The sequence below is a fragment of the Chamaea fasciata genome, unplaced genomic scaffold (assembly GCF_029207755.1).
Source record: "Chamaea fasciata isolate MVZ Bird 193981 ecotype frontalis unplaced genomic scaffold, bChaFas1.0.hap1 SCAF_7, whole genome shotgun sequence".
In the NCBI taxonomy this organism is placed as follows: Eukaryota; Metazoa; Chordata; class Aves; order Passeriformes; family Sylviidae; genus Chamaea; species Chamaea fasciata.
The window spans coordinates 303,404-321,706 of record NW_027094092.1 but is presented as its reverse complement, the minus strand read 5'-3'; the positions used below and the strand labels follow the sequence as shown (position 1 = coordinate 321,706).

Sequence of the window (18,303 nt, the reverse complement as noted above, 5' to 3'; positions counted from 1 at the left end):
AGACTAGCCCATGGACCCTCCAGGTCAGGTCCGCAGCCTCCAGATTGACCGACAGCCCCCAAACTGCGGTACGAAGACCCCCAAATTGTGGTACAACCCCCAGGCAAGCCCGTAGCCTCCCAAATTGTAATGCTGCTGCTCAGATCAAACCTGCAGACCCCCAGGCCAGCCCCAGAGCCCCCACACAAATCCACAGCCCCTCAGACAAGGCTCACATCCCCCAGGCAGATCCCAGCCCCCCCAAATTTGGCCAAAGTCCCCCCAGGTGAGGCCCACAGACCCCTGAGCAGGTGCACAGACCCTCTAGCAAGGCTTGCAGCTCCGCACAGTGTCCTGCAGACCGCAGGCAGACGCCCAGCCCTCCCATATTAGCCCCCAGCCAGAGCCCCAGACCCGACAGGGCTACCCTGGAGCCCTCAGGCAGATCGCCACCCTCCCAAACTGGCCCACAGCCCTTCAGACCAGACCCACACGCACCCCAGGCAGATCCTGCAGTCCCCCCTAGGTTGTCCCGGAGCCCCGCTAGCCTGCAGCCCCCCAGACCAGCCCCGCAGACTTCCCGACCCTCCCCTCCCCGTTTTCCTTCAATAAACCCCTTCCCTCCATCTCCTTGGACCTCACCTCCTCCATCCTCCGGCCACGCACCCTCAGCGCCCCCTTCCTGAGGCGGAGACTACAGCTCCCGGCGGGCTGCGCGCTGCCCCGCGCGGTGTAGGCCGGGAGTTGTAGTCCCCGCCACGTGGAAGATGCCTCCATCTCCCCACTCAAACCACAACTCCCGCGACCGTTCGCGTCGCTCGCCGCCATCATTGCCCCCCCCGACTTCCGCGCATGCGCGGTGCGGGCTGTTGTTGTGGCGGCGCGGCCCGCGGCTTCACCCGGGCGGGAGCGATGAGCGACAACGATGACATCGAGGTGGAGAGCGACGTGAGTTGGGCCCCCAACCCAGGGACAATCCCTGGGATAACCCCCCGTGGCTCTTCCCCACCTCTGGAGCGCTGGGAACGGGGTAATGTTTGGTTTGTGTGTGTTCTTCCTTCATATGGCGGCGCCCCCCCCCACCGTCTTCTTCCTCTTCCTTCTCGCCCGGGTCGGGGCTCCTCAGGAGGAGCAGCCGAGGTTTCAGTCCGCGGTAGGTCGCTGGGGGCCGCCCCGCAGCGCCCCGGGCATCGGGAGCACGTGGGCGGGGGTGTGAGGGGGGCGGGATTTGGGGAGGGGGTGACATGGAAGGGACCTGGGGGAATGGGGATCTCGGGGCGATGGGGGTGTTGGGCGTCTCCTGTGGGGATCGGCGTGTTGAGGGGGTAGCAGTGGGGTCGGGGATGTTGAGGGGGGCACCAGTGGGGTTGGGGGTCTTTTGGAGGGGAACACACCTTGGGGGCTGGGGTCTTCTGGGGGGGCTGTGACATGGAGAGGGATCTGTGGGGACGGCGGTCTTGAGAGGAGAAATCTGGGCTTGGGGGGTGTCCTGTGGGGATGGGGTTCCTGGAAGGGGGGGGACACCGTACGGCTGGGGGTCTTTTGGGAAGGAGGCTTGGGCTTGGGGAGCGGACACCTGGGGCCTTGGAGTTCTTATTTGGGTCGGGGGGCTGTGACATGGAAGGGGATCCATGGAGTCATGTCTTTTGTGGGGGCAGCCGGGTTCGGGGGTGTCCTGTGGGGCTGGGGGTCTTATGGGAGGGATACCAGTGGGACTTGGAGTCGTGTGGAGAAGGATCAGGGGCTCTTTAGGGGAGGAGGAGGGGGAGGCTTTCTGGGGTAAAGCGGGGTTGTTGGGGGGCGCTGTGTGGGGCCGAGTCATTTGGGGGGCTGGGTCTGTGTTCGGGGGGCACAGGGGGAGCACAGGGGGTTGACAGAGGGCATGGGCGGGGGCTCGTGCCTGGTTGGTTCGGGAGGCAGGGGAGGAGGTGACCGTGTTCCAGGGGGGAAAGTGCTGTGCCCCACCCCCGGGGCCCGGAGCTGCCCCGGCAGCAGGAAGCGGGGGAAACCGAAAGCACCGGGAGCCGCCTCCTTCCCACGCCCTCACGGCCCAGCCGGAGGCGTCATGGCCACGGAGCCACCCTGGGGGCTCAGCCGAGCTCCCACAGCGGTTCCCAGGGGGAATTTTGGGGGTGCAGGTAGTGTCCTCCTCCCGATGGCACCCCTGTCCCCCCTTCCCAGGCCGACAAACGGGCTCATCACAACGCGCTGGAGCGCAAGCGCAGGGACCACATCAAGGATAGCTTCCACAGCCTGCGAGATTCCGTGCCCTCGCTCCAAGGAGAGAAGGTGAGTTTATGGAGCGTGCTGGGAGCATGGACAGCGCCCACCCATGGTCCAGGTTTCTCAGTTTCGGACATTCCTGAGGCTCTCTTGTGCCACAGGAGTCCCCAGTGAGGACGACAGCCAGGGTGGGATGAAGCAGGTAAAATTCCAGTTTTCCTTCCTGGACTAGGTCTTTATCTTGCCTCTGGCTTTTCCCACTATTGCAACAGGCATCCCGGGCCCAAATCCTGGACAAAGCCACAGAGTACATCCAGTACATGCGCCGGAAAAACCACACACACCAGCAGGACATTGACGACCTCAAGCGGCAGAATGCGCTGCTGGAGCAGCAAGGTGGTAGCTGAGATCCGCCTGGAGATGGGGTCTGGCAGGGTTTGGGAGCCAGGATCTGGGGTCCAGTAGGGTTTGGGATCCAGGATCCAGTGGGTGCTGGGGTCTGGCAGGAGATATGATCCATCAGAATCCGGGATCCGGTGGGAGCTGAGATCCAGCGAGAGTTGGGATCTGGTGAGAGCTGAGGTCTGGCAGGGTCCAGAATTCAGTGGGAACTGGGGTTTGTTGGGATCCAGGATCCAGTGGGAGGAAGCTGGGGCCTGTCAGGAGCTGGGCTGCAGGCAGGGCAGGGCCCGGGGGTGACACAGTGCCATCCCTCGCAGTGCGCGCGCTGGAGAAGGCCCGAGCCAGCGCCCAGCTCCAGGCCAGCTATCCCGCGGACAACAGCCTCTACACCAACCCCAAGGGCAGCGCCATCTCCGCCTTCGACGGTGGCTCCGACTCCAGCTCCGACTCGGAGCCCGACGAGCCGCAGAACAGGAAGAAGCTGCGCATGGAGGCCAGTTAGGCCCTCCCGCCGCCCCCCGGCCCGCGGCAGGACTCGCTCCCTCCGCTCCTAGAAGCTCTCGGACTGCAGCTTCCCAGCCCTCCCCGGCCTCTTCCCTGCTCCCACCGCGCCGGCCCCGGGGGGAGCCGGCCAGGCCGAGCAGAAGGACTTGGGGGGGTCAGGGAGACTCCCCCGCCAACTCCCCTCCGCTAGCGACCCCCCTCCCCTTCCCTCCTGGTTTTATAGGAGCATTTCTATTTATACCCGGGGACCAGTGCAGTCCAGAACGGGGAGGAGCCAGGCAGCCCCCCACAGAAAAGGAGCAAGCACTGGGGGGGATCTCCCTATTTATTTTCTCCGTGTGCAACTCCACCTGCCCAAGTCGGCAGAGCACAGAGCCAGGCTTGGGGGCTCCTTCCCCACTTCTCCTCCTCCTTCCCTCCCCTGACCCTTCCCAACCTCCATGGCATTTTCCATACTCCAGTGGCCCGTCCCTGCCCCGTAGGTGCCCCTTTTCCCCCCATTTTGATGCCATTCCATGGATCTAAGGTATGTTGTACATACTGCCCAGAGTTGTCTTGCAAGTTAAGGCTTCCCTTTACTATAAGACTATAAATAATAAACAAAAAAAGCCAAAATTCCACTTATTTTATCCTCCCCCGTGGTTACCGCGTGTTCTTGGAATGGGGGCAGTTTGGTGCCACTGGATCCAGACATGGCATCGCCTCCTGCCCCGCATCCCCGGGGCCACCAGCACACGGCGGGTGTCACTTCTGGTTTATTGATGCCAAAAAGCTCTGCCACAGCCCGTGTCCCACCTCGGCTCCGGCCACGATGGCAGCGGGACACCGGGCCCGGAGCAGGCTGGATTTTGGTATTGCTAGCACCCTGAGCACCTCGCTCTGCCTGGCCAGGCTGCCACGGGGATGGATGGGCTGTGCCGCTCGCTCCCGGGGCTCGGCACCCCGAGCCAGCAGCAGGACCCCCCTACTTGGCAGGGGATGCTGGATCCAGGCTGGGCACGGGATACTGCAGGAAGTGCATCACCGCCCTCGCCACCTTCTCCGGGGCAATGTTATAGACAGGGTGTGTGGCCTGCTGTGGGAGAGAAAGGGAGGATGTTAATCACAGAGCCCTGGAATGGTTTGAGTGGGAAAGCACCTTAAGGATCATCTAGTCTAACCCACTGTGCACAGGGAATCTGCCAAGCCCGGCCTAACCCAGCCTTGGACACTTCCAGAGATGGGGCAGCCACCGCTCCTCTGGGCAGCCTGTGCCAAGGCCTCAGCATGCTCAAAGGAAGAATTTCTTCCCCATATCCCATCTAAAAATTCCCCTTTTCCAATTTGGAGCCATTCCCTTGTCCTGTCACCCCAAGCCCTTGTCCAAAGCCCGACTCCAGCTCCCTTGTAGCACTTTAGGCCCTTGAAGCAGTTCTAAGCTCTCCCTGTAGGCCTTCTCTTCTCCAGGCTGAACTCCCAACTCTTTCAACTGCCATTGGATCTGCCTTTCTCAGTGCTGTAGAGCACTGCAAGCTCATCCCTGCCCACCCCAGCAATGCCTAGCACCTACCAGGCAGTTCTCAGGGATACCCAAGACCACCTCATTGTGGAGGTCTCCACTTCCGAAGTGCTGTGCAATGGCCAGCCCGCTCAGGCAGTAGCAGGTGTGGTAGAAATCCCGGGATCTGTATGCAAGTAGATACTGGGATGCTGAGGGGGCATCTGGGCATCCCTGATGCCAGGCAGCCCCGTGCTCCCCCCTGCACTCACTTTCCTGGCTTATCCAGCAGCCCGCCAGCTGGACACTGGCAGCACAGGAGAATGTATTCCTGCAGTGCCAGCTGGTCGAACATCCAGTGTGCCATGCTCAGTGCCGGATCCCCTGGAAGGGAAACCCAGAGGAGAAACCCCAGAGAAGGCGTCAAATCCCTTGAGATGCCATTCTGGGGACAGAGGAGGCCTGTAGCAACTCACCCCTGGCATGGAGTGCCCGATGGAGCAGGGGCAGGAGCCCAGCTTGCCAGAAGGAGTAGCACCCATCCACCAGCTTGTTGCAGCGGCCCTGGAATCCGCCCTCGAAGCGCATCTGCCGCCCGGTCACCCAGTGCTGTGGGGTGATGGGAACCAGTGTGGGACCAAAGATCCCCGGCAGGATGAGACCCCCGGTGTCCCGGAGAGGGGTCACTCACCAGCAGGCTCCGGAGGTTCAGCAGATGCTCCTGCTTGAGGATGACCAGCGCGGCAACGCCGCAGAAAGTGTAGCCGCCGTGCGCCTCCATGCCTGGCACACCGCCGATCCCGCCCTCCCAGTTCTGGCACCTGTGGGAGCGGGGTCAGGGCGGCAGGAACGCTGGGAATGTCATCCCATGTCCCCCACCAGTCCCCAGATCTCACCTGGCGATCCACTCGGCTGTCCCAGCGAAGAGAGTGGGTGTCAGGATGTTGGTCAGCGAGGCCACTGAGGCGGCGCAGTAGGCGCTCCTGTGGGAAAAGGGTGCCCAGACATTCACATGGGTGCTCAGGGACATGGCACTGGCACCCCAAAGTGGCACCAGCTCCCTAAAATTACACTGGCTCCGCAAAAGAGCACAAGGTCCCTGATCCAGCACTGGCTCCCGGCAATGGCACCCTGCCACGGCAGTAGCTTGTGTCACTGATCCCCTGCCATGGCACCAGCACTCCACAACAGCACTGGCTCCCCAAAACTACACCTCCTCATGGCACTGGCTCCCCACCACAGTACCAGCTCCCCAAAACACAACTGGGTCCCCAAAACTGCACCCTGCCACGGCACTGGCTCCTCAGAATGTCACCAGCTCCCAGCACTTGCTCCCCAAAACAGCACTGACTCCCCAAAACTGTACCCCAAACAAGGAGCAGCTCCCCAAAACAACACTGCCTCCCAAAAACATCCCCAGCTCCCAGCACTGAATCCCCAGAATGGCACCAGCCCCCTTCCATAGCATTTGCTTCCAGCACTGGCTCCCCAAAACTCCCAGAACCCTCCAGAACAGCCCCCCCCTGCAGCCCTCACCCACCTGACATCCACCTCTCCACCCACGTGCATGAGGAAGGAGCCATCTGGCTGCTTCAGGGAGTGCAGGTATTCCAAGAGCTTCTTCCTGCGGGAGCCAGTGGTTGTCAGCGGGGGGACAGGCACCCCATCTCCCACCCAGCTTCTCCCAGGCCCCGGACCTGTCGATGACGCCGAAGGCCTCCTCGGTGCCGATGATGCAGAGCGCATTGACGGCGGCGTAGGTGGGGGCAAGGTGGGGGTGCTGGCCGGGACCCCCCCCAAATCCACCCTGGGGGCTCTGGCACCGCCTCAGGAATTGGCAGACACTGCGGGAAGGTGGGGAAGGGGCTCAGCGTCACCTGTGTCACCCCGCTGGGGTGATGCATCCCCTCCCAGCCTTGTGAATCCCCCCGAGGTCGAAGCCGGGGGTGTCACCCTCCCGTCTCCGTCGTCACGAGGGAGCCGCCGGAAGAATGGGCGGCATTGATGGTGGCAGGGAGACAAAGCGCTCCTTTGCTCTGGGGACAGCAGGAGGTGGCACCTCCGGAGTCACGCGGGTGGCCAGCAGCGACAGTGCCCATGGTGGGGTCCCCCCAGCTCTCCCCACTCACTCAGAGGCCACCGACTCGGGAATGGGCTCATCCAGCAGCTCCAGGCTGTGCAGGATCCAGTAGCAGAGCCAGGGGCGGCTGGCATCCAGACACTGCAGGGACAGAGGGGACGGTCAGGGAATGGCACCGGACATGGCAGGAGCAGGCAGGAGTGAGGAGACAGCCAGGAGAACCCCGAGAGCATTGCTGGGATGAGCATGGGCACACAGGGAATGCTGCGTCCGCTCTGGGGCTGGCAAACCCCCGGCAACAAACAACCCTGGTGACAGCCCCAGGGCGAGGGGTTCGCCCCAGCCAGCGTCTCCAGGTGGCATATCCGGCATTCCCGGTACCTCATAGGCTTCAGTGAGCTGCCGGAGGCCTCTCTTCAGGTAATGGAAGTGCTTCTCTCGCTGCAGGACATACCTGGAATACAGAGGCAAGGATGAGCAGGCAGGGTGGCCTGAAAAAGCAGGGGGACAGTGGCAGGAGGGGCAGAATCCTACTGCAGCACCCACTGGGGCCAACGGCTTTTCTGGGATGGGAGTTATTGATGGTTATTGGGAGTTTTGATACTCACTGTGAGGAGTGATGGTTTGTCTTGTAAGCATCATAGACCTCCTGCACGATGTCCTCCACCTTGGACTTGTCAGGAAAAATGGGAATAAAGACCATGGTGAGCTCCGGAAAGGGGCTCTGCACATCCCAAACATGATCCCCACTGAGCCCTGCAGCTTCTACCCCACCCCAGGGGTTTATCCAATTCACAGCCTCATCTCACCCACTAAAATCAAAGCAGGAATTCCCAGAACCTTTGTGCCCCAAATTATGCCAGAATCCAGCACCATCCTGTGCTGCTTTACAAATCCAGCTTGAGTTTGACTCATGGCAAGACTGTCATGGAAAACACCCTCCTGCTCACGCTGGGATAACCTGGGACTTGGACACTCTAAGCCACAGTAATCCTCAAGGAAATATCCCGGGATCAGCCTCAGGGGTGAGGGGGGGCCACAAGGGGACCTGCATTCATGGCACTGTGTCCTGCCAGGGCAGAATTGAGCAAGAACCCCATGGATTGGGAAACCCGAAGTCACTTTTTACCCCATCCCAGCACCCAGGGAAGCTGCCAGGGGCTGGGTCAGGACAGAGGGATGGAGGGGAGAGTCTGGCTGCCCCAGGACCGCTCACCCTCCCCCGACTGGTTCCGCGGGACACGTCCCGTGGAAGTTGCCGTGGCTGGCGGGCGGCAGAACCGCCGGGCCCCCCAGAACACCGGTCACTGCTGGGCTGCTGTGACAGGGGGTGTGAGGAGAGCGGTTGCGTAAGGATCCCGGGATAGGGATCACCCAGTCCCACGGCACCCCTGAGCCCCGTCCCAGAGCAGCCCAAAGCCCAGCGCCACGGCATCCCGGCACCCCAAACCCCACTTCCACGGCACCCCTAAGCCCAGCCCCACGGCAGCCTGGCACCGCACACCCCACCGCCCCGGCACCCCGCGCCCCCCGCTGCAGCCCCCCGGCATCCCCCGGCACCTGCTCGGCGGAGGTGCAGGTCCGCAGCCCATCGTCCCGCAGCCGCCGCCGCCCGCCGGGGCCGGGGGCCGCTCCCGCCATGCTGCGGCCGCGGGGGCAGCGGGCGACGGCGGCCGGGAGGGGACGCGCGGCCGCGCTCCTGGCCGCGCCCACCAGGCGTGGCCACGCCTCCTTTACACTTGATCACGCCCCTTCTTTCTTTGTCACGCCCAGTCCCTGCGCGCCTGCGCGGAGGAGCCACCACCCCCCCGGGCCGCTGCGTCATCGTGGTGTGACGTCATTGATTGCATCATCATAGAATCCACTGGTTGGGTTGAAAAGAACCTTAAAATCCATCCAGTTCCATCCCCTGCCGTGGGAGAGGAGACCTTCCGCTAGACCAGGTTGCTCCAAGCCCTGTCCAGCCTGGCCTTGGGCACTTCCAGGGATGGGGCAGCCAGAGCTTCTCTGGAAAATCCACTCCAGTGCCTCACCACCCTCACAGCAAAGAATTTCTTCCCAATAACCAATCTACACCTCCCCTTTTCCACTTTGGAGCCATCCCCCCTTGTCCTGTCACTCCATGCCCTCATCCCAAGTCCTTCTCCATCTTTCTTGGAGCCCCTTTAGGCACTGGAAAAGGCTCTAACTCTCCCTGGAGCCTTCTCTTCTTCAGGCTGAACAATCCCAGCTCTGCCAGCCTGTTCTTAGCCCTTGGAGCATTTCTGTGGCCTCCTCTGGACTTGCTCCAGCAGCTCCCTGTCCTTCTCACGACAAGGACCCCAGGGCTGGACACAGTGCTCCATGTGGGGTTTAACCTGAGTGGAGCAGAGGAGGACAATCCCCCCCCTCACCTGTTGCCCATGCTGCCAGTGACACAGTCCAGGACGTGAGTGGCTTTCCAGGGCTGCCAGCACACATAACCAGGTCATATCCATCCTCTCGTCCCGCAGATTCCTCTCACCTGGGCTGCTCTCCATCCCATCACCCCCATCCTGCACTTATCTCGGGAGTTGTCCTGATCCATGTGCCAACCCTTCCCTTGGCCTTGTTGATCCCCCCCAGGTTTCCATGGGAACCTTGTCCCTGGACAGGACAACCAGGACAACCCACCCTTGTCCAGGTCCTACTGGGTGCGATCCCATCCTTCCTAAGTGTCACCAGCTCCTCTGGTGCAGCTCTGTGTCACCCCAGTGTCCCCTGCTGTACCCCTCTGTCCCCTCCCCAATGCCCCCAGGGCAACCCCGGCTACATCCCTGGTGCTCCCAGAGCCCTCAGAGTCCCCACTGGTGCCCCTGGTACATCCCCCGTCTCCCACCTCCCGTTTTCCAGAGCATCCCCAGCATATCCTACGGTGCATTCCTGGCTCCGTCCCCCTGTTCTCCCCAGCTCTCTTCCCAGTCCATCCCCCGTGTCGCCGCCCAATTCCCCACAGCATCCCCCGGCGTATCTCCGCTGTATCCCCGGTGTCCCTTCCTCGGCTCCCCACAGCATCCTCCGGTCCATCCCCGGTGTCGCCCCCCTCGTTTCCCCTCCCGGTGCCCCCTCCCGCCGCCGCCGCCCCCGCCCCGCCCCGCCCCGGTGCATCCCCCGGTGCCAGCCCGGCCCGGCGCGGCGGCGGCGGCGCAGCTCGCGGCCCCGGAGCGGCCCCGGTGTGGCGGCGGCGGCGGCGGCCCGGGCCCGCCATGGCCAAGCAGTACGACGTGCTGTTCCGGTTGCTGCTGCTCGGGGACTCGGGCGTGGGCAAGACCTGCCTGCTCTGCCGGTTCACCGACAACCAGTTCCACCCCGCCCACATCTCCACCATCGGTACCGGCACCGGCAGCGCACGGCGGCCGCGGCGGGAGCGGGGGAACGGGGAACCGGGAGCATCGGGGAAGCGGGAGCGGTTGGGAGGCGCAGCACCGGGGAAACGGGAGCATCGGGGGAACCGGGCAACGGGGAAGACTGGGAGCCGCAGCACCGTGGAAACGGGAAGCCAGGGGACCGGGAACACCGGGAAAACAGGGAGCCGCGGCACCGGGGAAACGTGAAACCGGGAGCATCAAGGAATCGGGAGCAATGGGGAGGCGCAGCACCGGGTAACTGGGAACACTGGGAGCCGCAGAACCGGGGAAAAGGGAAACCGGGGAACTGGGAGCTGTGGGCACCAGGAACTCGTGAGTACTGGAAAACCGCAGCACTGGGGAAACGGGAAAACGGGTAACCGGGGAGCGGGAGAACCGTGGAAACCGGAGAACCGGGAGGAGAAGGGAAACGCAGCAACCGAGAAACGGGAATCCAGGGAAGGGGAAAACCGTGGGCATCGGGGAACCGGGACTGCCAAGCAACTGGGAAGCCACAGGATCGGGGAAACGGGAAACCAGGGCATCCGGGAGTCGTGGGAACCAGGGAACCGGGGAATGGTGGGCACGGGAAAACCGGGGGCACCGGGAAAGGGTTAACCGTGGGCACTGGAGAGCTGCAACACTAGGAACGTGGGGAAAGAGGCAACCAGAGAGCGGGAAAACCGTGGGCACCGGGGAGAGGGAAAACTGTGGGCACCGGGGGACCGGGAGCATCGGGAGTCACAGCACCGGGGAACCGGGAAGCCGTGGGCATCAGGAAACAGTAAAGCCGTGGGCATCAGGATACAGTAAAACCATGGGCATCCACAAGCCGGGGCCACCGGGAAGCTGCAGCATAGGGAAACTGGGAAACCGGGGGCTCCAAAGAGCCGCGGCTCCAGGGAACCAGGAGCATCAGGGAGCCAGGAAATCATGAGCACAGGAGTGCCGGGAGGACCAGGCACCTCTGGCAGGGGGAACCGGGAGCAGCGTTCAGCCAGGAACTGGAAGCATTGGGCAGCCACAGCACCGAGGAGCTGTAGCTCTGGGGAAGTGGGAGAACTCGACAGCTGCAGCACCAGGAAACCGGGAGCACCAGGATCACCACCTGGCACTGGGGCCTCCTGCCAGGCCAGGCACTGGGCGTGGGGACCAGCACCAGGCCATGGTGGGGCATGGGGTGGGTCAGGAGAGGTGAGGGGACCAGAGGGCCCGCAGTGACAGCAGCTCCTGCAGAGGGAAACACCAGGACACCCCACAACCTCTCCCATTCCAATCCCAGGTGTCGACTTCAAGATGAAGACCATCGAGGTGGATGGGATCAAGGTGCGGATACAGATCTGGTGAGTGGCAGGACTGGATCCCGGGGGCAAGAGGGATGAAATTTTGGGGGGTCTGAGTCCCACTCCCCCCACCCAAGGTAGGGGCTGAGCCCTGCCAAACTCATGCCGTGGGTGGTGGCACTGACCCACTGTCCCTGGGCAGGGATACAGCTGGCCAGGAGCGGTACCAGACCATCACCAAGCAGTACTACCGGCGGGCACAGGTACGGGGGCACCCTGTCCTGGTGCACAGGAGAGGTGAAACTGAGGCAAAGTTTTGGGGTATCAAGGGCCGCCCCCCACCCCCTGCAGGGCATTTTCCTGGTGTATGACATCAGCAGCGAGCGCTCCTACCAGCACATCGTGAAGTGGGCGAGCGACGTGGATGAGGTGGGAGTTCATGAGGGGAGGCCCGGAAGTTCCCCAGCCATGTGTGTGGGGGGTCCTCACACTGTTCCCCCACCCAGTATGCACCTGACGGCGTCCAGAAAATCCTCATCGGGAACAAGGCGGACGAGGAGCACAAGAGGCAAGTGCCCAAAGAGCAAGGGCTGCAGGTGAGCGGGGGCTGCTATGTGCCCCCCCCCCCAGGGGGCAGGACCCCTCCTGCCCCCACAGCATGGCCAGCCTCTCCCTGAGCCCCCTCTGCACTCAGGACCCCAACAGCCCTCCTGCAGCCCTACCTCTATCCAGGACCTCCAAGGATCCCCAGCCCCTCCCAGCACAACCAGGGACCCTCCACCCTCTTGCAGTCTGTACCCAGGCACCCCAAACCCAGCTCCCCCAGTGTCCGGGAACCCTCTTCCCCTCCACCCCTGCAGTGGTTGTGCACCCCCAAGGCTCGCTCCCTCTTCCCCACCTGCAAAATGTTCAGAGACCCTTAACCTCTTGCTGCACCTCCAGCATGGTCTCCTGCACCCCTGAAGCACACACCTCGGTGTCCCCCTTGACCCCCAAAGCCCCCAGTGTACATCTCTGCAATCCCAGAATGGCCAGACCCTCCACAAGCCCCCCCGCTGCATTCCACATGGATCCCAGTAACCTTCCTGCAGCCCTACCCGTATCCAGGGACAGCCAAACATCCCTACCTGTATCCAGTGACGCCCCATGCTACTGCAGTCTGAACTCAGGGACCTCTGGACTCCCTCCCTGCAGCTCCAGAGCATCCAGGAAACCCCTTCACTGCTCAGTGCTACCCCAGGGTGTCCAACAACCCCCAAGCCCTCCCTGCACCTCCATCGTGCTCCTCTGCATCCCAAAAGAACCCAGTGCACCCCAGGATCTTTCCCAGTGACCTCTGGACCCCAAAGCATCCAGTGCCCCTACCAAGGCCCCCTGCACCCAACACCCAAGCCCAGGTGTGCCCCTATGCCAGCCCACCCCCACAGCTCTCCTGTCTGTCCGTGCCCAGCTGTGCACATTCCAGAGAGGGGGGCCAGGGGTGTTGAATCCCCCCTATCCCCAAAATCATGGTACCACCTCCCCTCCCCGCCAAACCCCTGGTTCTGCAGCTGGCCAGGGAATACGGGATGGATTTCTACGAGACCAGTGCCTGCAGCAACCTCAACATCAAGGAGGTATGAGGGACCTGAGGGGGGAAGGGGGCTGAGGGGGGGTGGTTTCTGAGGGGACTGGGATTGGCCTGGGGGGTCTGGAGAGGTCGGGGGGTACTGGAGGGGTCTCCCAGGTTCACCCCATCCCTCTCCCACAGTCCTTCACGCGGCTGACAGAGCTGGTACTGCAGGCACACCGCAAGGAGCTGGACGAGCTGCGGGGGCCGCCTCGCGCCCCCACCCTGGCCCGGCTAGAGGAGGACGAGCAGCAGCCCCTGGGGAGCGAGGACACCCCCAAAACCTGCTGGTGTTGAAGGCTGGGACACCCCTGATCCCCGCTCCCCAGGCTGTGTCGGGGGGCATGGTAGGGGCAGGATTGGGGCGGCCCCCGTGGAGGGGGGGGCAACACGGGACACCCCCAGGGGCAGGGGCGGTGGGAAGGTGGCAAGGGAGGCTCCCCATACTGGCCCCTGTGCCCCCCTCGGTTTGCGGGTAGGGTGGGGGCTGTCCAGGCACTGTGTGCCCATCCTGTGCCACCCCGTGCCCCTGGGAGCCCCGGTTTTACACAGTGGTTTGCAGAATAAAGGTGATGCTGGAGGGGCTGGTGGTCCTTGTGCTGCAGGGGGGCTGTGGGCACGATGCCATGGCGGCAGGCACAGCCTGTGCATGGACACCCGAGCGGTGATCAATAATTGAGGGTGATCTGGGGCTCTTGGCACGGTGTCCCCTTTCCACGCTGGGCACAGGGACAAGGGGCATAGTGCCCGTGGGGTGCCATGGCCACCACTATGGCCTGCCAGGCTACCTGTGGGAACAGGGCCGGAAAGCTTGGTGGCGGCACTGGGGTGAGCCAGCAGCGGGACGGTGGCGGACTGGGACGGGTGGTTACTGGGATGACGGTGGGCACTAAGAGAGTGGAACCTACTGGGATCCAAGTGGACAGCAGGATGCTGCCAGGCACTGGGATGAGCAGCACAGGACAATAGTGGGCACCACAGCAGCTAGACCCAAGGATGGAGCTGGAACTGGGACCAGTGGGCCCTGAGACTGGTGGGCACTGGGACGGGCAGCACAGGAGGCCCCAGAGGTGATGCCACGGAAGCGCCAGGCAAGAAGGAGTACTGGGGCACTTCTACCCTCCTCCTCTGCCCCACAGAGCCCCAGCTCCCAGATTCCCGTTATTCCCCGACTCCTATTATTCCCCGACTCTCACTGTCATTCCCAACCCTCGGGAACATGCTGTGCCAGGCTGGGAGCATCCCACATTCCGCAGGCACTAGGATGAGCAGCCGCACCGCACCGTGCCATGAATTATTGAGGCAGGTAGAGCATCACCTTGGCCCCGTGCCACCTTCCTCCTTCCACGGGTGGGACGGGCAGCTCCGGTTTCTCCTGAGCTGTGGCGGGGCCCGGAGACCTTTGGACCATGACGTGAGCACCGGGAAGCCGTTAAGAGGCGGTGCAGGGCACGGGGCACAAACAGCCGCGCACCTGCAGCCATGACCGTCCCCATCGCCAAGTCTTTCTATGACCTGAGCGCCACCTCCTTGCAGGGGGAAAAGGTGGATTTTGGTGTTTTCCGGGGCCGCGTGGTCCTGATTGAGAACGTGGCTTCGCTCTGAGGCACCACGGTGCGGGATTACACCCAGCTCAACCAGCTCCAAGCCCGCTACCCCCGGCGGCTGGTCGTGCTGGGCTTCCCCTGTAACCAGTTTGGATACCAGGTAAGTCCTATGGGCTGTGAGGCAGGGCGTGAGGAGCTGGGAAACACAGGGCTCTGGATTTCTCCTTCCCCGCCACAGGAGAACGGCACCAACGAGGAGATCCTCAACACCCTGAAGTACGTGCGGCCCGGGGGTGGCTTCGAGCCCAACTTCACCCTGTTCCAGAAGTGCCAGGTGAACGGGAGTGACACTCATCCCGTGTTCGCCTACCTCAAGGCTCACCTGCCTGCACCAGCCGACGAGGCCATGCACCTGATGGGCGAGCCCCGCTTTGTCACCTGGAGCCCTGTGCGGCGCTCCGATATCTCTTGGAATTTCGAGAAGTTCCTAGTGGGGCCTGAGGGGGAACCGTTTCGGCGCTACAGCCCCCGTGTGCCCACGGCCCAGCTGGAGCCCGACATCCAACGTCTCCTCAAGCTGGCCAAGTAATCCTAGCTTGTGTGATCCTGGCTCTGGTGTGATCCTGGCTTCGGTGTCACCCTGGCATGGCCCCAGCTCTCCGCAGAGTGACAGCCCCCTCTGAAACCTCCGTGGGGAGGGGGCTCGATGAGGGCAGAGGGTTGGAGCCACTGGGGCGGCGTGGGCTGGTGGCAATAAATGAGCCGAGGGAGCGTGCCTGGATCCACGTGGTTTTTGGGAGCGTAAACAGATCCATGAGGTTTCTGGGAACATACCCATACCCATGTGGGTTTTGGGGGCTGTTGGGAGGGATCAGGAAGGAGGACGCAGCCCTGAGGTGCCAGATCCAGGAAATGGAGGCTCAGGGATAGGTGGGTGCCAGGCCAGCTGCACCCAGTTCCCCACGGGTGTTGCTGGGGCCAGGTGCCAAGAGCAACACCTAACCCACCCCAGGGCAGTGATTTCCCACACCCAGTTCCTTCCCGCCTCACGAATATGGAATTCCCAGCAGGGCAGGGCCAGGTTACAAACCCCAGGGCAGGGGGAAGTGATCCCAAACCAACTCCTTGAGAAAGGAAAATGATCCAAGTCCTTTCTTTGCAGGGTTTAGGAGAGCACTGGGAGAGTGCAGTGGGCTCTCGAGTGCTGGGAAGGGCCAAGGAGGAATTCCACAGGCTCCTGGGATGGAAAAAGTCCCCTGCATCAGTCTCCAACACCCTTCACCAACTCGAGGGGGTGAAGCCCACCCCCAAAATACTCCAGCCTGTGCCACCAAGCTGTCACACATCACATTTATTACCCCACATACGAGGGCTCCTGAGGCAGGATGGGGTGGGAATCCCTTCGGATCCTGCTTTGGGGACACCTTTAGGTCTTCAGCACACGGGGGGCTCAGGCCGTGGCACTGCATCCCATCCTTGCAGTCAGGGTCAGAGCCAAAAGGCTCCAGAAACATGGGACCATCCCGGTGTTGGGTGTTCACTGCATCCAGGCTGAAAGCTTGGAGGAGCAAATCATGCCAGGCACCATGTTGTCCCCAGAAATTACACTGCCAGGGATCCGGGGATCTCCTGGAGCTCCTGGAAGCTCATCCTGGGATACACATGGGGATCAGAACAGCGGGGTCATCTGGCGAGGGTCATCAGGCAGGATGCTGATGGAATCCTCAGCGCGGCCACAGAGCAGGCACAGCATGGTATATTCCTGGAGGAGGGAAAAGGAGGGGGTTGGAAAAAGGGGGGCTGCCACAACCCTGTTCCCCCAGAGGGAAACTCGAGCCAGATCCGGTACCCGATCCCCGATTGCAATCAGAGCCAGGGGATCTCATTTCCAGCCCCACCAGCTCCCATGTGCCCTTTTTCCAGCCGTTTGCTGCATAGGAGATGTGCCAGGAATGAGGAATGGGGGTCACAGCCCCCTCCCATCATCCACATTCCCGTGCCAGGTGAGCTGGGCTTCCCCCACAAGGCATGGACTAGTGCTGAGGGGACTCCAGGTAGCCCTGAACACAGGGATGCAGCTCTGAATTCTTCAAGGCTCTGTCCCAGGAAAGGTGGGGATCAGCCTGTGGAGGGGAGGGTCTGGAATTCCAGAGGCAGAGTTGGGAAGAGCTTTTTGGGGGACAAGAGACAAACCTGGTAGTCGTCCACTACGCTGAAGGTGTACTCATGGCGTGCGATCAGGTGGTGGCAGTTCTTGCACAGGTCTGTAGGGCAGGGGACAGTGGGGTGGGAGAACATGGACAATGTCCCTGGAGTAGCCCCCCACCGACAATGTCTTGGGACAAACCCCAATCCTCTGTGCCTGCCCTCACCCCCAGGGCATAGACATCCCAGTCCCCAAAGCACCAAGCCCCCAAAATCTCCCCCACAGCAACCCCTTAATGCCCATCGGCAGCTCCCTGATACTCCCTCTAAAACTTGAGACCCCCTCCCTGGGCATCCACCATTCCCACCCTCAGGGACCCCCAAATATTTGGGCCCCAAATGTTCCCTACTCAAACTAATCCTCCCTTAGGCCTCCCCCTCCTTTGATCTCTGAGCCCTTCCCATCACGCCCCAGCCCTCAAGACCCCCCAGATTCCAAGTGCCACCCCCAGGCTTCCAACTGTGCCCCTTCAAGACCCCCAGATCCCAAAGGTCTCCTGAAGCCCTCTCTAACCCTCAAGATCGCCCAAGCTCCAGACTTCAAAGATCCCCCAGAGCCTTCACCATCCTTCAAGACCCAAGGTCTCCCCCAACACCCAACACTCAAAACCCCCGGAGCCCCGACCCCTCCAAGCCCACAAGACCCCAAATCTTCAGCGACCCCTGAGCCCCAAGGACGGCTCGAGGACCCCCCAAATGTTGCCCCAGACCCCAAAGGTCCCCCTGAGGCCTCGCAACCCTCAAGAACCCCAAGCCCCAGATCCCAAAGGCTCCTCTATCCCCTCAAGCCCCCCCCAGGCCCTCACCCCCCCGGTGCCCCCCCAGCGCACGGTCATAGGTGACGATCTCCTCCCCGCCGTGCAGGCCCTCCGCCCGGTTGCCGACTAGCACGAAGTCCCGGCGGCCGCACTGCGCGCACCCCACGAAGTTCAGGAGGAAAGATCCGCCCTCCAGGCAGGTGGTGCCCTAGGGCGGGAACACAGGCTGAGACCGAGACCGAGACCGAGACCGAGACCGAGACCGAGACCGAGACCGAGACCGAGACCGAGACCGAGACCGGGACCGAGACCGGGACCGGTGTCAGAATCCCCCCGCCCGCCCTCACCCGCTCCGGGTACTCGGTGCCCACACAGCCGCCGCACATCTCGCACCGCCCTCCCCCGGAAATGTCGCGAGACTAGCGCCGAGGGGCGGGGCTCAGTGGCGGGGAGGGCCCCGAGGCGCTGGAAATGGGCGTGGTCTGAGGAAATGGGCGGGGCCTAAGGGGCTGTGGGGCGCCTTGGGGCAACCAGGAATGATTGCGGGATCTGGGCTAGTCGGGACATCTGGAGCTACCTGGGTGCACCCAAGGCTAGTGGGGGACACCTGCAGTGACCTAGGGAGCATCCAGGGCTAGCGAAGGGTATCCAGGGCTAGCTGGGAGCTGCCTGGGATTAGCTGCGGGGTGTCCAGGGCTAGTGGGAGACCCTGGGAAGCAGTACCTGGGGGACATCCAGGACTAGCTGGGGGACGTTCAGGGACAACTGTGGGGTGTTGGAAATTGGCTGGGGGACACCCTGGATTAGTGGGAAACACCCAGGGCCAGATGCTGAATGCCTGTGACTAGCTGGGGGGCATCCAGGGATAGTG

General features: G+C 62.7%; 5 protein-coding genes across 12 annotated transcripts; 3 read left to right on the top strand and 2 right to left on the bottom strand.

Moving 5' to 3' along the window:
• Positions 1 to 744: 744 nt before the first annotated feature.
• Positions 745 to 3,732, top strand: MAX (MYC associated factor X). 2 transcript variants are annotated; one of them, XM_066187047.1, is made up of 5 exons: positions 745 to 927; positions 1,106 to 1,132; positions 2,161 to 2,268; positions 2,475 to 2,598; positions 2,922 to 3,732. In XM_066187047.1, exons 1-5 carry the CDS (start codon positions 832 to 834, stop codon positions 3,104 to 3,106), a joined length of 540 nt encoding a protein of 179 aa, XP_066043144.1. In that variant the 5' UTR covers positions 745 to 831; the 3' UTR covers positions 3,107 to 3,732. The 2 variants fall into 2 exon arrangements, with proteins under 2 accessions (XP_066043144.1, XP_066043143.1); XM_066187046.1 differs by having other exon boundaries at positions 2,469 to 2,598.
• On the bottom strand, positions 3,659 to 9,018 carry FNTB (farnesyltransferase, CAAX box, subunit beta). Its single transcript, XM_066187036.1, is given in 14 exon segments — positions 3,659 to 4,183; positions 4,658 to 4,772; positions 4,858 to 4,969; positions 5,062 to 5,194; positions 5,277 to 5,406; positions 5,482 to 5,568; positions 6,126 to 6,209; positions 6,283 to 6,429; positions 6,715 to 6,806; positions 7,047 to 7,119; positions 7,274 to 7,338; positions 8,226 to 8,393; positions 8,395 to 8,476; positions 8,478 to 9,018. Coding segments are annotated over 14 exon segments (1,443 nt in total). The 5' UTR covers positions 8,522 to 9,018; the 3' UTR covers positions 3,659 to 4,072.
• A 638-nt stretch (positions 9,019 to 9,656) lies between these two features.
• RAB15 (RAB15, member RAS oncogene family) lies at positions 9,657 to 13,219 on the top strand. 5 transcript variants are annotated; one of them, XM_066187039.1, is made up of 7 exons: positions 9,657 to 10,013; positions 11,313 to 11,373; positions 11,516 to 11,576; positions 11,665 to 11,742; positions 11,820 to 11,909; positions 12,864 to 12,929; positions 13,064 to 13,219. In XM_066187039.1, the coding sequence occupies exons 1-7, from the start codon at positions 9,890 to 9,892 to the stop codon at positions 13,217 to 13,219; spliced, it is 636 nt and encodes a 211-aa protein (XP_066043136.1). In that variant the 5' UTR covers positions 9,657 to 9,889. The 5 variants fall into 5 exon arrangements, with proteins under 5 accessions (XP_066043136.1, XP_066043138.1, XP_066043139.1 ...); XM_066187041.1 differs by lacking the exon at positions 9,657 to 10,013 and adding an exon at positions 10,040 to 10,285; XM_066187042.1 differs by lacking the exon at positions 9,657 to 10,013 and adding an exon at positions 10,738 to 10,814.
• Positions 13,198 to 15,237, top strand: GPX2 (glutathione peroxidase 2). Of its 3 annotated transcripts, none has more exons than XM_066187044.1 (4): positions 13,198 to 13,269; positions 14,062 to 14,228; positions 14,459 to 14,629; positions 14,708 to 15,237. In XM_066187044.1, exons 2-4 carry the CDS (start codon positions 14,142 to 14,144, stop codon positions 15,056 to 15,058), a joined length of 609 nt encoding a protein of 202 aa, XP_066043141.1. In that variant the 5' UTR covers positions 13,198 to 13,269; positions 14,062 to 14,141; the 3' UTR covers positions 15,059 to 15,237. The 3 variants fall into 3 exon arrangements, with proteins under 3 accessions (XP_066043141.1, XP_066043140.1, XP_066043142.1); XM_066187043.1 differs by lacking the exon at positions 13,198 to 13,269 and adding an exon at positions 13,930 to 14,013 and having other exon boundaries at positions 14,154 to 14,228; XM_066187045.1 differs by lacking the exons at positions 13,198 to 13,269; positions 14,062 to 14,228 and having other exon boundaries at positions 14,394 to 14,629.
• Positions 15,238 to 15,805: 568 nt separating this feature from the next.
• On the bottom strand, positions 15,806 to 17,863 carry CHURC1 (churchill domain containing 1). Its single transcript, XM_066187048.1, has 4 exons — positions 17,780 to 17,863; positions 17,505 to 17,640; positions 16,663 to 16,733; positions 15,806 to 16,231 (listed from the first exon to the last, which is right to left on the bottom strand). Exons 1-4 carry the CDS (start codon positions 17,816 to 17,818, stop codon positions 16,139 to 16,141), a joined length of 339 nt encoding a protein of 112 aa, XP_066043145.1. The 5' UTR covers positions 17,819 to 17,863; the 3' UTR covers positions 15,806 to 16,138.
• Between the last annotated feature and the right edge of the window lie 440 nt (positions 17,864 to 18,303).